The 14,672-nt window shown below is 35.9% G+C and overlaps 1 protein-coding gene across 1 annotated transcript in view; it reads left to right on the forward strand.

The window, feature by feature from the left end:
* The window catches only part of LOC138762391 (uncharacterized), a 307,807-nt gene that overhangs the window by 77,836 nt on the left and 215,299 nt on the right, over positions 1 to 14,672 (forward strand). Inside the window, exons 13-17 of the mRNA XM_069936157.1 lie at positions 4,524 to 4,589; positions 6,961 to 6,981; positions 9,221 to 9,247; positions 12,076 to 12,102; positions 13,901 to 13,942. Coding sequence (XP_069792258.1) covers positions 4,524 to 4,589; positions 6,961 to 6,981; positions 9,221 to 9,247; positions 12,076 to 12,102; positions 13,901 to 13,942 — 183 coding nt within the window. The remainder of the gene's footprint in view (positions 1 to 4,523; positions 4,590 to 6,960; positions 6,982 to 9,220; positions 9,248 to 12,075; positions 12,103 to 13,900; positions 13,943 to 14,672) is intronic.

A 14,672-nucleotide genomic window follows, 5' to 3' on the forward strand; every position in this document is an offset into this window, starting at 1 on the left:
CGGTTTTCCCTACGGCAATGGGTTCAGTCACCATCTATACGCTGTGATCTGCTTATCTGATATTATGATGGACATCATCAAGGAGTTGAATGGTCAGGCAGTAATCAGGCCATGTACTGGATTCCCACTATCCACTGGGCTGATGCCAAGAAGAAATCAGTTCTGTTGCAGGAATTGTGTTGTCTCAAGTAAAAAGAATAATCCCTTTCTCTCTGCTTCAGCCTTCTCCAGACATTTATTAAATTCTTTCATAAAGGCCAGCTGGACTTCACCACCCTGGCTCATGTTACTTTCTTCGCTGACTTTTCCATGACAAGATCCAGGCAAAAATTGAAGTCCTCTTCAATCACGACATTTTCACTCCCCTCCAAGAACATATCTTCTTCAAGAATATAACTTGCATAAATTGTTCGTCATCAAAATTGGGGCGTAAATCTTCATGAGTGTCCATGGTTCAGAGTATATTTGATAATGCATCATTACAAATCTCGCAGCCAGGTCAGCGACCACACCCTGGACCACTGGTACATCCCTGGATAGCCACTCCCCTGGCCTGGAACTGAAGGAGGACATTGCCGCCTGGCCCATCCACCCATTCTTTAACTGTATATGCTTTTGCTTTGTAAGGTGGGTCTCTTGCAGAAACACTGTCTGCCTGCATTCTTTAGGTGTGCAAAAACCCTTTTTATTGGTCTGTTCATTGCATTTATGTTAAAACTTACAAACTTAATTGTGTTATCCATTACCTCAGAGCCCTTCCAAAGTCTTCTCCCCCTTCTATTCCTCTGGTACTCATCTTCCTTCCCATTTATTTTTTTGTAGACATCTGGCGCAGATGGTCATGCTCTAAACAAAACGTGAATGAACTAAAAAGACTAGAACTAACAAATCAAAGAAATATGAGCATACCCCCAACTAATCCTTTCCCCTTCCCTTCTTTGCCCCCCCCCAATCTGTCCCTACCCAAAATTTTGGCACCAATTCCCTTGCCATTTGGGGATGTGCCCAATGCACCCAGATCATACTTACCCTAGTCTCTTCCCAACTTTGAGCTCCCCATAATAATTCTTTTATTAACTTAGCCATTCTTCTTCAGACAGTAACACAATTAAACAAAAACCAATGCCTCCTGAGGGTCTGTATATTAAAAAAACTTTTTCTCCCCTTCTGCTCAAATGCCTTTTTTCCAAAGATTTTTTTCATCTGGTCATATTCCCTCCTGCGCCTTAAAAGCGCCAGACTGGTATCTGGTGCCCCCATCTCCATCTCCTGGACCCTGCATGGATCGACTTTACCAGGTGAGTGCATTTTATTCCTCTTCCTTGTTCTCGCCCACCCCTTCACCACCTCTCCGGGCCCAAGTTGGTTGAACTTCCCGCTGGCCACCACACTTTCGTGGTTGCCTGATGGTGCTCTTGCCTCCTCGCTTACCCAACAATGTTCCCAACAGTGCACCTGCCTTCTCACTCACAGCCCACTCTAGACCCCCTTGTGCTCCTGTTTCTGCCATACTGATCTCACTCACTCCACAAGGTAAGTTTTTGACCTGTGGGATGGTCTGGGGCTCCTCTCCTGCCACCGTTGCTGCTAATGTCTGCATGGGCCTAAGGTCGGCCTCCTCCCTTTCACCATGAGGGCAACCCTCTCCCATTTTCTCTTCAATCTTGATTCATTGCTTTATTCTTTCTTCCCGTTCTCTCCTGATGTTCCTTTTTTATTTCTTCAATGTTTTCTTTCTTCCTTTACATTTTTTTTGAAAGGGTTATTCTTTTTTTCTTTCTTTTTCTGGGGAGCTGGGATCTTCACCTAATGCCTCTCCGATGCCATCTTGAATCCCCCTCTCCCAGATTGAGTATTTCTTTGACAATAACTTTAATCTCCTGTAAGAGGCATAATTTCACTTTTGTCTCAATTTATTTTATAACCAGAGATTTTACCATATTCTTCTAAGTGAAAGTGTAGTTTCCTTAAGTAAGTTTCAGGTTCTGTCAGATATAACAAAACATTATCTGCAAATAAACTAATTTTAAGATCTTCTTGACAACTTTAAATCCCTTAATTTCCAAATCACTTCCAATTACTTCTGCTAATGGCTCTATAGGTAGTATAAACAAAGCTGGAGATAAAGGACATCCTTGTCTACTTGATCTCGTCAGTTGAAATGGAGTAGATATCTATCCATTAGTTACTACTTTAGATTTGGGATCATCATAGAATGCCTTAATCCAATTTATAAAAGTTCAACCAAATCCAAATTTATCCAGGACCGAAACAAGAAAAATCCCATTTCAATCTGTCAAAAGTTTTTTCTGCATCTAAAGCCACAGCAACACTTAGATCTTTTCTTTGTGCTAAATCTATAATACTAAGTAATCTAGCCACATTGTCCACTGATTGTCTCTCTTTTAACAAATCCTGTCTGGTTCATATTTATTAATTTAGGCAGTAATTTTGTCATCCTATTCACTAATATTTTAGCAAGTATTCTAGAATCTGCATTCAATAATGAAATAGGTCTACATGATGAGGGTTTCAAATGATCTCTCTCTTTTTGATATCACGGTAATTATTGCTGTTAAAAATTATTTTGGAAAAGTGTGCATTCTTGATACTTGATCAAGTATTTCCATAAAAGTATAATTTAGAGTAAAATTTCTTAAATGATTCATAGAGTTTATAGCTAACATTCAAATAATTTTAATGACATTAATCATTCTTGATACCTGCTCTGGTTTCAATTGCCATGCAAATACTTTATGTAATTGTTTGCCTAATTCATAATTCCTCTGTTTAGTTCTTGTAATAGCCTTTTCTGTTTCATAGGTTTGAAATGTATTATTTTTATTATTATTATTAATTAGTTGTCTACATTTATCCTCAAAGCTTCTCTTTTTCCAAAACTGTTATTTCTTGTTCCAATCATGTACTCCTTGATTTTAGAAGTAAATCTTATAATTTGACCTCTTATATGTTTTCAAAGCATCCCATATTACAAATTTATCAATCACAGAGTTCAAATTTATATCGCAAAGTGGCTGTATTTGTTCTCTAATGAATTCTCAGGAATCTTTTTAATAGTAATGAATTCAATTTCCATCTATAAACTGATTTCTCTTCATCTGGCATTATAATCTTCATAAATAAAGTCAAATGATCAGACAAAATTCTCACTTTATATTCTGTATCTAATATCCTGCCCTGTAATTGTGCTGAAATGTAAAAAAAAATCAATTCTGGAATAAGAGAAATGTCTATTTGGGAAAAAGGAATAAACTCTTTCTCTTTTTTTTAAATTTTTTTTATTTTTCACACTATGAACCATACTGACCAAAATACATACAAACATTTCCCTCTTGAATATACACAGTGTCATTTTCTCCCCTTTTCCCCCTCCCTTCCCTCCCTCATTCACCCCCCCTCCCCACCCACTCAACGTTCAACATGTATGATACATTAAACCCATTAAACAATGTTCTCACACAATGAAAATAAACAAGAAAATTGTGTCATCTACTTTTACATACTGGGTCAGTTCATTTCGTCTTCTTCTCCTTCTGTCATTTTAGGGGGTGGAGGTCCGCGGTAGGACTTCTCTGTTGTGTTCCATGTACGGTTCCAAAATTTGTTCAAATACTGTGATGTTATTTCTTAAATTATGTTATTTTTTTCCAATGGAATACATTTATTATTTCTATGTACCATTGCTATATTCTCACGCTATCTTCTGATTTCCAGGTTGACATAATACATTTTTTTGCTACAGCTAATGCTATCATAATAAATCTTTTTTGTGCTCCATCCAAATCGAGTCCAAGTTCTTTACTTCTTATATTACTTAGAAGAATGATCTCTGGATTTTTTGGTATGTTGATGAATTCTTCACCATCTTCAGAGTACATTTACTTTTACAATTTTAAACTTGTGTATTTTACCTATTATTTTATTTTTATTTATTTTTATTTTTTAAATTTATTTTCCTCGATTTTATTTATTTATTGCCTGTTGCATTAATTCCAGATACCAGGGTTTTACTATATCTGGGATTTCCTGATATGCAGTAACTTCACAGAAGACACAAATCCAAAGAAGGGTTGAGGTCCTGCAGAGTGTAAGGCTGAAGAAGGAGCTTAAAGGTTTCACATCCTAGTGAGGGTAGGAATAGGAGAATAGAGCAGATCAATTTATGGCTCATGAGATCATGTAGCTGGGAAAGACATACTTGGATCTTTGGAATCTCATCTGGGGCAGAGGTGATCCATAAAAGGGGAATGGGTTGCATCTGAACTGGAGGGGGACCAATGTCCTCACGGGGAGATTTGTGAGTGTTGTTCAGGAGGTTTTAAAATGATCTTTCTGATGTGTTTTTTAATGTTTTGTTGATTTCCAGTAGGTCATTATTTTTAAATTTACAGCTCCAATCTTTGCATACTTTTGAAAATTAATTTACAAAAATAATGAAGATTACCATCTATGAATTAATTAGACTATAATTTCAATGCAATTAATTATATTTTATATTTCAGATGAGGATGTTCGTCAGAGAAAAGGGATGCTGCCTTTTAAAAAGGAATCTTTGCCTTCAACATCGGGTATATAGTCCACTGTGTTCATTTTCTTAAATTATTATATCTGATGTTATTACCACGTCTGGTAATGTTTCTGCCCAGTTTGGCTGACACATTAAATTGGTTATATTTAAGAAAATTATTTCAATGATAGTGAATCATTTTGCAATAATCTAACATCCTGAAAGCTGCTCCATAATTGTATTTTATCTTAACTTTGGTCATCATACTTTGTTTCAGGTTTTTCATTAATTATTTCTTTTGTGCCATTTTACTTTTATGCCATGTAATTGAGCACACCGCAAGTATTTCACTTTTCTGAATTTTTTGGCTGCCATCAGACTATTGATCAGTGCATCACCCAATCAAATGAAATTTTCAGTGGTCTAAAGCAGTCATTCTCATCCTTTACTTTGGCATTTAGGAGTCAACTCAAAGTTTATGGGATCACCCTTCCTTTTGAAGCAGTCAAATTTCTTTGGTTTCTTCCGTACTTCTACCAACTACATAAAAAAATACAAAATATTTTATGATTTCAGTCTGTGCCCCCCCCCCCCTTAAATGGGTTATCTCCCCCAGGAGGCCCCACTGAGAATGGCTGATCTAAGGTATTTTTGAAAGCCAAGTGGAGCATTCTCACAAAATACAGATTTTTGCATGATTGACACTTGTTGTCTGAACATATTATTACTGATCTAAAAACAAAACTTTTCAGAATGAGATTTCTTTTATTTTTAGTGGTGGAAACAAAAATATTTTAACTCTTTAACTGACTTCCCTTTAACTACGAATTGTTCTCAAACAATTAATTTTGATTCACAATGCTTATTTTTTTTCTGTAGCACTTTTTAACCATATCACATTTTAATATGGGGCAGTTCTTATTGGAATTGGTTTGTCATTTGAAACTACCCCTTATAGGGTTTGCTCATATGATCTCATCTGATGCAATATAGTGGGATCTACTTGCTGAACCTCAGCATCCAAAATTTGCATGGTGAGGCTAAAATGAAAACGTTTCATCTGTCCAAATTGGGAAGCTTCTTTTTTTACAGTTTTAAAATGCTATTTAGAGATATTAGAAAAAAAATCAGATATTAATCATCAACAAATAAATAGTTTATATCACATTAAAACACAAAGATATAATGAAAAATGATTAAAGTGTGCAAAAAGATTTTTTTTTCCTTCCAGTCTTCAGGTCAGCAATCCCCTTTAAAGTGAATGGGACTGTCAATTCCTTGAATTTCGGGTAATGGGGATGTTACTATTTTACATGTATTATTTTGAAATTTGCTCAGGCATTTTAGAATCTAGAGGACCATGGGTAATTATCACTTGCATTTTGGAAGGACAAACCTGAAGGCTGAGTACAGGATTAATGGCCAGTTATTTAAGAGTGTGGATGAACAAAGAAAGGGAACTTGGGGGTCCAAATCCACACATACCTCAAGGTCACCATATAGTTGATAGGATAGTTAAGAAGGCCAAGGGGATGTTGGGCTTCATAAATAGGGGGATTGAGTTCAAGAATCAAGAGGTCATGTTGCAACTATACAAATCTCTGGTGAGACCACACTTGGAGAATTGTGTTCAGTTCTGGTCACCTCATTATAGGAAAGATGTGGAACCAATGGAGAGGGTGCAGAGGAGATTTACCAGGATGTTACCTGGATTGGAAAATGTCTTATGAGGCAAGGTTAGCAGAGCTAGGGATTTTCTCTTTGGAGTGTAAAAGGATGAGAGGAGACTTAATTCTACAAAATTCTGAGGCACAGATAGGGTGGACAGCCAGCACCTTTTTCCCAGGGCAGGAGTAGCAAATATCAGAGGACATATGCACAAAATTAAGAGAGGAAAGTTTAGGGAAGACATCATGGGTAAGTTTATTTACACAGAATTGTGAGTGCCAGGAATGCCTTCTTAGGGTTGGTGGTGGAGCATGAAACAATGGGGGCATTTAGGAAGCTCTCAGGCACATGGATGAAAGGAAAACAGTTATGGAGTAGGGAGGGCTTGGTACTTTTTTTAAGGAATACATGGGTCAGCACAATATCAAGGGTCGAAGGGACTTTGTTGTTGTGTTCTGAGTTTTTATAACTGTTATCTTTGTAGTGTCATATTTAGAACCTTGCAGTACAGATATTATTTAAAAGAGTTCATCTGGATTTAGTCATTTTGCCCAGTTTTTTTTTGTAAGCTTAATTGCTTTAAGCTTTTTGTTTAACTGACAATAGACTCTTGGTTCCTCACATTTTATCCAGTGAAGAGAGAAACAATATTTGTTTAAAATATGTAATAATTATCTACATTAATCATGTGATTATGATAGCAAAAAATGCTGTTTATTATTGATAACATTAATGTAGCATTCCATGTTTTATGTATTTTTCAGGAGTTCGTTTATCTGTGTCAGGTAAATGATGCCTTTTAAAAGTGGCAGTTATTTGGATGGGTTTTATGGAATTTTTCCAGTGGCAGGTGAAGAATTTAAATATATTTTCCTGAGTTTCTAGAAACTATTTTATCTGATAAATTGTCCAGTACTCTTGAAATAATGTTTACTTGTTCTAGCATTTAAAAAAAATACAGTGAGTAGGTCTTTAGCTCGTTGGTAGAATTTCATTGTTGACTCAAACACAGATTCAAATAGGTGGCAATGCCTTGATTCTGAGTAAGCTGTAATGAGAATGTTCTTTTGTGCCAGTAAAATTCCAACAAACACAAGTGATAACCTGCATGTATAACAGTCAGCAGATGTTCTCCATTGACTCCTTCCACCAGATTCCTGGTGTAGCCATGGGCACATGGCTCTGCCTACCTTTTTGTTAGATATGTGGAACAGCCCTTTTCCAATCTTACTTGGGTATCACTCTCCAACTCTTCTTCTGCCTCATCAACGACTTCATTGGTTCTTCCTCCAGTATCCGTGCAAAACTTGACAATTTTATTAAACTCATTGGCAACTTCCACTTGGCTCTCAAATTTAATTGGACTGTTTCTGACACCTCTCTCCCTCTCCTTGGCTTCTCTGTCTCCATCTCAGAGGACAAATTATTCATGGATACTTGCTCCACTCACAGCTACCTAGATACAACTCCTTCCATCCTGTCCCTTGTAAGGATGCAATCTTTTTCTTACAATTCCTCTTTCATTCATAAACCTGGATTTCCCTCTGACTGTCATTGATAAAGCTTAAACGTTATCTCTTCTATTTCTTGTACTTTGCCCTTGCCCAATCTTACCCAGCCAGAACAAGTTGTCCTTACTTTCCATCCCACCAAGTTCAGCATTTAACACATTAACCTCCAACAGTTCTGCTGTATTCAGTACAATCCCACTACCAGCTACATCTTCCCCTCTCAATCTCTCTCTGCTTTTTGCAGGAATAAGTCTCTCTGAGACACCTTGGTCTGCTCTTTCTTCCCCACCCATCCTTCTATCCTCTTCCCACTGTAACCACAGAAAGTGCAAAACTTGTACTTGCATCTATCCCCCATCACCTCCATATTGGGCTACAAACAGACCTTCCAGGTGAAGCAGAGCTTTACATGCACATCATTCAATCTAATCCTATGCATTCATTGTACTTGGTGTGACCTTCTCTGAATCAGTGAGATCAAATGCAGATTGGGTGAACACTTTGGCAATCTCCTATGCTCTGTTTGTGGGTCTGTACTTGAGCTTTCTTTGCCAACCAGTTTAACTTCCCCAACCATTCCCACAGTGACATGTCCGTCCTCTGACTCATCCATTGTTAGGGTGAGGCCAAATGTAAACTTGAACAACACATCATTTTCCTTCTAACCCCCATCCTCATCTGATTCAATTTCTTCTTTACCTAGTATTTTTACTAACTGTTTTCCCCACCCTTCCAAATGGTTTCTTCCTCCATCTGTCCCTCTGCCTCCTCCACACTCCTTCCTTGATTCCATCACCTTCGGGGTGCTCCCACTGCGCTCCCTCCACCCTCACCAGCTTCATTCCCCCTTTGTATTTGTAATTGCATTCTTTTATCGTTTTGATATTGAATTCAAACAAAACATTGGCTGACCATTTCTACCCATGGATGCTGTCTGATCAGATTTTCTCCAGCAATTCTTTGTCTACTCATGGTTGCAGCATCTGCAGTTTATGTGTTTATTAATCTTCAGACAATCTTGAATTAATAATTGCATTCTATTAATAGGTATTTGGTTTACAATTTAAAAAAAAAACTCTACATGTGTGCAGAATAGTGAAGCAGCTGATACAGCTCCTTCATCCTGTAGACTCCAATTTTACTGATTTTGGAAGTTTTTGCTCTGTTTGATATGCATAAAATAAATTATTTTTATCAACTTCATTATTAAGTTAGGGAAAATAACAAAAGACAAAGGCTATTTGCTGAAAACTTTGTTCATGACCCCAACAAGAATGTCAGCCAATGAAATACACTTTAGAAGTTTGAACTATCTTTTTAAAAAGCATTTAGGAATAAAATGTGGCTTCACTCATTGATGGTTCATCATATCAATCACATTTATAATTTTCTCATTGGGTAATTTGTATACTTTTTTGTTATGAACTAAGATAATACTTGATCTGTCATTATGCACATTTACAAATCAGAATGATAATTATGTAATGCAGTTATTTTTAATTTTATGTTTCAGATAGCAACGTTAATGTATCCAGTTCCGGTAATATATAGATATTAAATATCTAAACTCATTACCTTGAATTACTTATGCACTAAGTAATATTTTCATTATTTAATGTGTAGATGTAAATTTTCATCTAGGAATATACTCGTACAACAGGAGCAGCATTCATTCCTTCAACCATTTAGATAACTTGCAATTCCTGTTTCCCAACTAACTCACTTTTATCCTGGACATTCCATCTCTATAGACCTCGACCCACCATCTGGAAGGTAGAAGAACCCTCTCTTTCCTTCTTGAACGAAGATACAATCAGTATTCTCCTTCACTAATACTCTTTATCAGCTTGGCAGAACTTCTATTTTCCTGCAACAATTTCTATTTTGATTACTTCCACTTTCTACAGAGGCTCTCAATTTGCTCCTGTAATATCTAGCTACCAAAAACACCAGAATTACTGTTTATTGACAACAGCTTTACCTTCAATAAATATAGTCTCCAGCAAACTCGTCCCCAAACCAGGATCTAGGCTACAGTGTCTAACTTCATGTCTACAGCATCTAATCAGTGAAAATGGGTAGCCACATTTTCTCCATGATCACACTAAACACTGGCGCTCCTTGAGGATTCATGTTTAGAGCCCTCTACTATACTCCCTTGACATTTATGACTGTACAACCAAGTCCTGTTCAAACTCAATCTTCCAATCTACTGGCAACACCATAGATGTAGACCAGATGTCAAATAATGATAAGATGAAGTAAAAAAGGAAAATTGATGTCAAGTGGCATGGTGCCAAGATAATAACCTCTCACTCATTGTCAATAAGATGAAGGAAATGATCATAGACTTCAGGAGATGAGGGATAGAGACCACATGCCTATCCACATTGTTGACCAGCATCTTACAAAGCATCAGCATCATATCCTTGCTTTTATATACTTGTCCTCTCGATTTGAATGCTAGAATTGCATTTGCCTTTGTTACTACTGACAGCCTGCAAGTTGATCTTTTGGGAATTCTGCTCTGGAACTGCCATGTCCCTTTGAACCTCTCGAGTTCTGAATTCTCTCCTCATTTAGAAAATAGCCTATATCTTTATTCTTTTCATGAAATTGCATGACCATACACTTTCCTAAGCTATATTCCATCTGCCACATTTTGTACATTGTGTGTTCACTTAGACAACTCTCAAGTTCACCACAAAGAAACAAACTTAAAGATTTATCCAAATGTAAATAAAGCTTATTCCCTTTGTCAATTTTAATGTTTACAATTGTACCAAGTGGAGCAACTTTTCTTCGTCCATCATAATTTGGCAAAAATTATGCCATACTGCGACATATCTGTCCTAATCCTATCTTAATTGTTCTGAAGAAGAATGATTTATATCTCTCATATGTTAATACTTTTGACTTGTATCTCAATGCTGAAACTTTTGCTTTTAACATTTCGATTTAACATTTAGACAGACAAGATGGCTGACAAACCTTTTGTGTGTCATTAGATAGCTGCAGGTCTAACCTTGCAGACATGCTGTGAGAATAGGCATCCATTGTACAGACTGCAAGGACAGATAAGATCCGTGGCCTTACAAAATCAAATGCATTAGATTTACTTTTAGCAGAAAAAGGAGGCACATGACGCTTCAACAAATATCATTGATTTAGCTAATCACATTCGAGAGAGAATACATGAAGTACAAATATTGGGAAACGAGTTCCACAATTATTACCCCTTGGGACTGTCCTAATGGCCTTTTACAGGATGATATTAACCCTTTGTCCATGGGATATGTTTATTAGCTATCATTTTACTTGTAGTCTTGTTAGTGACCTGCTTTTACTAACTATATCACTTGCATAAACATTATTAATTTTCAATTTTTCAGGGCACTGCTAGACTATAACACATTCCATTCTGCTTGTGAAAGGCAAACACCAAAAAGCCAGGTGTTGGAGCAGGGAAACTAATTTTTTTAAAATATAGACTGTGTGATATTAAGAGTGAGGGTCAATTTGCCCCTTACTCATTTGAAATTGTATAAATATAGAAGCACACGTCTGTATTTTTCAAGTGAGTGCTGAGTCTTCAGAAAGATGTATGCTTGAGACATCTCCTGACTAGTCATCCTCACTTCCCGAATATGAATTGATCATTTATAATAAAGTCTGTATGCTTTGAAGAGATTTTTGCTGTGTATTCTTTTGCAGTCTGATTTCATTTCAGAGGTGCGGGCTGACTTTCACAGATTTATTTTAAATCACGCTAATAAATCAATACAAAATTCTAAATTTACTTATTTACCAGCTCAACAATTTAAGATATTAATTACAGTGAGCTTTTTAAAGTGTTATTTTATACAATCAGCTTTAATTTTGCAGTTGAAGATCGTAACTTTTAATAAATTATATAATGTATTACGAGCATGTTCTAGGTTTTCATAAACTTTAAGACAATGCATATTAATATTTATAGAAGGCTGTTCTATTTTTAAATGTGTTTACCAAGTTGAAGATAGTTTGCAAAAATTGCTTAAGTAAAAAAGTCACAAAAAATTCAGTGTGTGGAAAAAAAAATTAAAATTGTCCACATTTTTTGTGGAGCTATTAATTTTTTTTTAGTAGCTGGACAGTCATTTGGATTGAACATGGAATCCTTTCTAAAACTTACTTCCATTTTAAAGCATCCCACTACTCTCTGCAATTTAGAATTAGGATCATCGACTTGAAATGTTGATCTGGTTCTCTCTCCATAGATACTGTTTAACGTTTCTTCCATTCTGTTTTTATTTCTAATTTATAGCATTTGCCACTATGGACCTTTTAATTGATGAAAAGTTGAATGTTAATCTTTTTTTTCTACAGATGAAAGCATACAAAAATTTCATTCCGGTAATTGTATTCAAGACACCTTTTTTGGAAGGAAAATCATTTGATTGCAATTTGAGTGCAAACTAAACAAAAGATCATTATTTTAATAGAACTCTTGACAATCTGCTTGGCAATTATTTGGAATTCTTATGGTTCCTCCTCGAGCTCATTGGGGTCCTGTTTGCCATGCTCCCAGTCAACTCACTGAAGCACCATTTTATTTTCTCAAGTTCACTTTGTACCACTACTCTACAATGTTTATTTATATTATATTGTTGCATAATATTTATTTATTTTGTCACTGTTTAAGATCTTCAGGGTTTTTGGGTGATATCTGGAAGTTAGAAAATGTGCCAGTCAGGAATCATCAACGACACAAACTTGCCAGATTATCAGAGTTTCATTGCCTTGAGAATTAATGTATTTTCACTCACATAATGCATACACACATATAACACACAGAAAATCATAAATTGAGTTAAAATATTTTCGTATAGCACACATGTACTGCATGTGTAGATTGGTGTAGATTCTACATTCCGATTTATAAGAGCAATTCGCATTTACTTAGGACATGAGACAAAACACATTCCATAGTTTCACTGTCTACCATAGTTAATCTCTGGCACCCCCCAGAGGTGTAAATCATCTATTATGCAGACAATTTCCTCATGCAACACATTAACAAGCTTTGAAGAAATCAATTGAATAGATTGAAAACAGGTTTCAAAGAGTTGAGCAGGATTTTAATTCTGTCATGATTTAAATAGCCTTTCTTTAAAGCTATCTTGTTAAAAATAGTGTGCAATTGAGAATTGTATGGTTTGATCTGATGTAATGAGGATGATTAAACTGATGCCATAAAGCAGAATATTGTCATATCAGAGACACTTGATTTGTTAATCTCCTCCCTCAGGGGATGGGGTTGGGCAATTAACATTGATATGCAGTGCCCTAGCCAGAATATTCTGTTTCTCAGAATACCGTGGCACTTAGGCCCAAGATCAAAATTTCCCATGCCCGCTATAAACTGTGAGCATTGTCTCAATGCTGCTATTAGATTTCCATGCTCACTACAACGTTCCCACACTTTGTATAAATTGCCTATTCGACTTTCCCATGCCTGCTATAAATTGTGAGTTCTTTCAATGCTGCTATTACATTTCCATGCTCAATATAAATTGCCTTTTTGACTTTCCCATGCCCGCTATAAATTGTGTGCGTTCTTTCAACTTGCAAAAATATTCTCTTGTAGCGCACAAGCATATAATGTGTGTGGGAGGGGGGGGGGGGGGGTACCTAGTTTGTTTTTTAAAAAAACATATAAAACATGCATTATATGTGTAAAATTACAGGAAATAAGAGGCCTCATTCCCTTATCATATTTATCATTTTTCTCTTCTGTGCTTACATCAGTTCATGCTCTTTTTGAGTTCTTGTTTTTGCCAAATTCTCTCTCTGCATTACAGTGAAGAGTGAATGGACACAGCAATCCATTTCCTTGTGATAAATTCTTTGTGAGATATATTATGGGGAGCCCAACCTGAAACATACAACTGAACTTTTTTCCTGATCTTCAAGAATTATCAATAATATTTAATTATACCAATGTAGTTTGGAATTGGAGAAATAACATGGAACTGTTATAATAATTAATGTGCCATCATAAAGTGAAAAGATCTTGTATTGGGTTGTTTATGCATTGTGACTGAGTTACTTGTATGATTTTATTTCTCATCAGGCGATTAAATCTCCTTTTATATGTTACTATATAATTTGTGAAATATATTAGATGTAAGAATTATTCTTAAACCAACAGATACAGAAATACAGCCTGACACTGCTTCAGAATTACCTCCAGGTACATTTTAAAATTTTACACATTTTTATTTAATGATAGTTAAATATTATGCAGCATGTTTTTTTATATAATGCAAGTTCAACTGTAATTTTAGAAACAATTTTATATTTATTGCCTTGGATAGGACTGCAGGTTGGTGGATGAATTTTTGAAACATACAAGTAATAAGTAGATAAATGCATTTATGATTCTTGACATGTCAAGTACCAGGACCTTGGTTGCATTATTAAGAGAGATCATGTCCTTTTCCACAGAAAGCAGGCAGTGGTTCCCAACTTTTTTCTTTCAACTCACATACCACTTTAAGTATTTCCTATGCCATAGGTGCTTTGTGATTAGTAAGATTTTGCTTAAGGTGGGATGTGGGTGGAAAGAAATAAATTTGAAAACCACTGTTTTAATCATGCCTAATTGATGTTATGGTTTATGGTTTCATAACCCTAAAGGAAATGGGACAATGACAATTTTTCTCGAGTAAAATATTTTGGTAACAATTGGGTCTAGAGCAATGGTTCTCAACCTTCCCTTCCCACTCACATACCACCTTAAGCAATCCCTTACAGAGCACCAATGATATAGAGAATACTTAAAGTGGTATGTAGGTTGGAAGAAAAATGTTGGGAACAAACTGAGTTAAAGGCTTCATTCTGTAATTAGCATTGATTAAGTGCTAGCTTTTATTTGCTAAATTAAAGGGACCTGGGTGATAAAACCAGGGATAACATATATT

This window comes from Narcine bancroftii, chromosome 4 (genome assembly GCF_036971445.1).
Source record: "Narcine bancroftii isolate sNarBan1 chromosome 4, sNarBan1.hap1, whole genome shotgun sequence".
NCBI lineage: Eukaryota > Metazoa > Chordata > Chondrichthyes > Torpediniformes > Narcinidae > Narcine > Narcine bancroftii.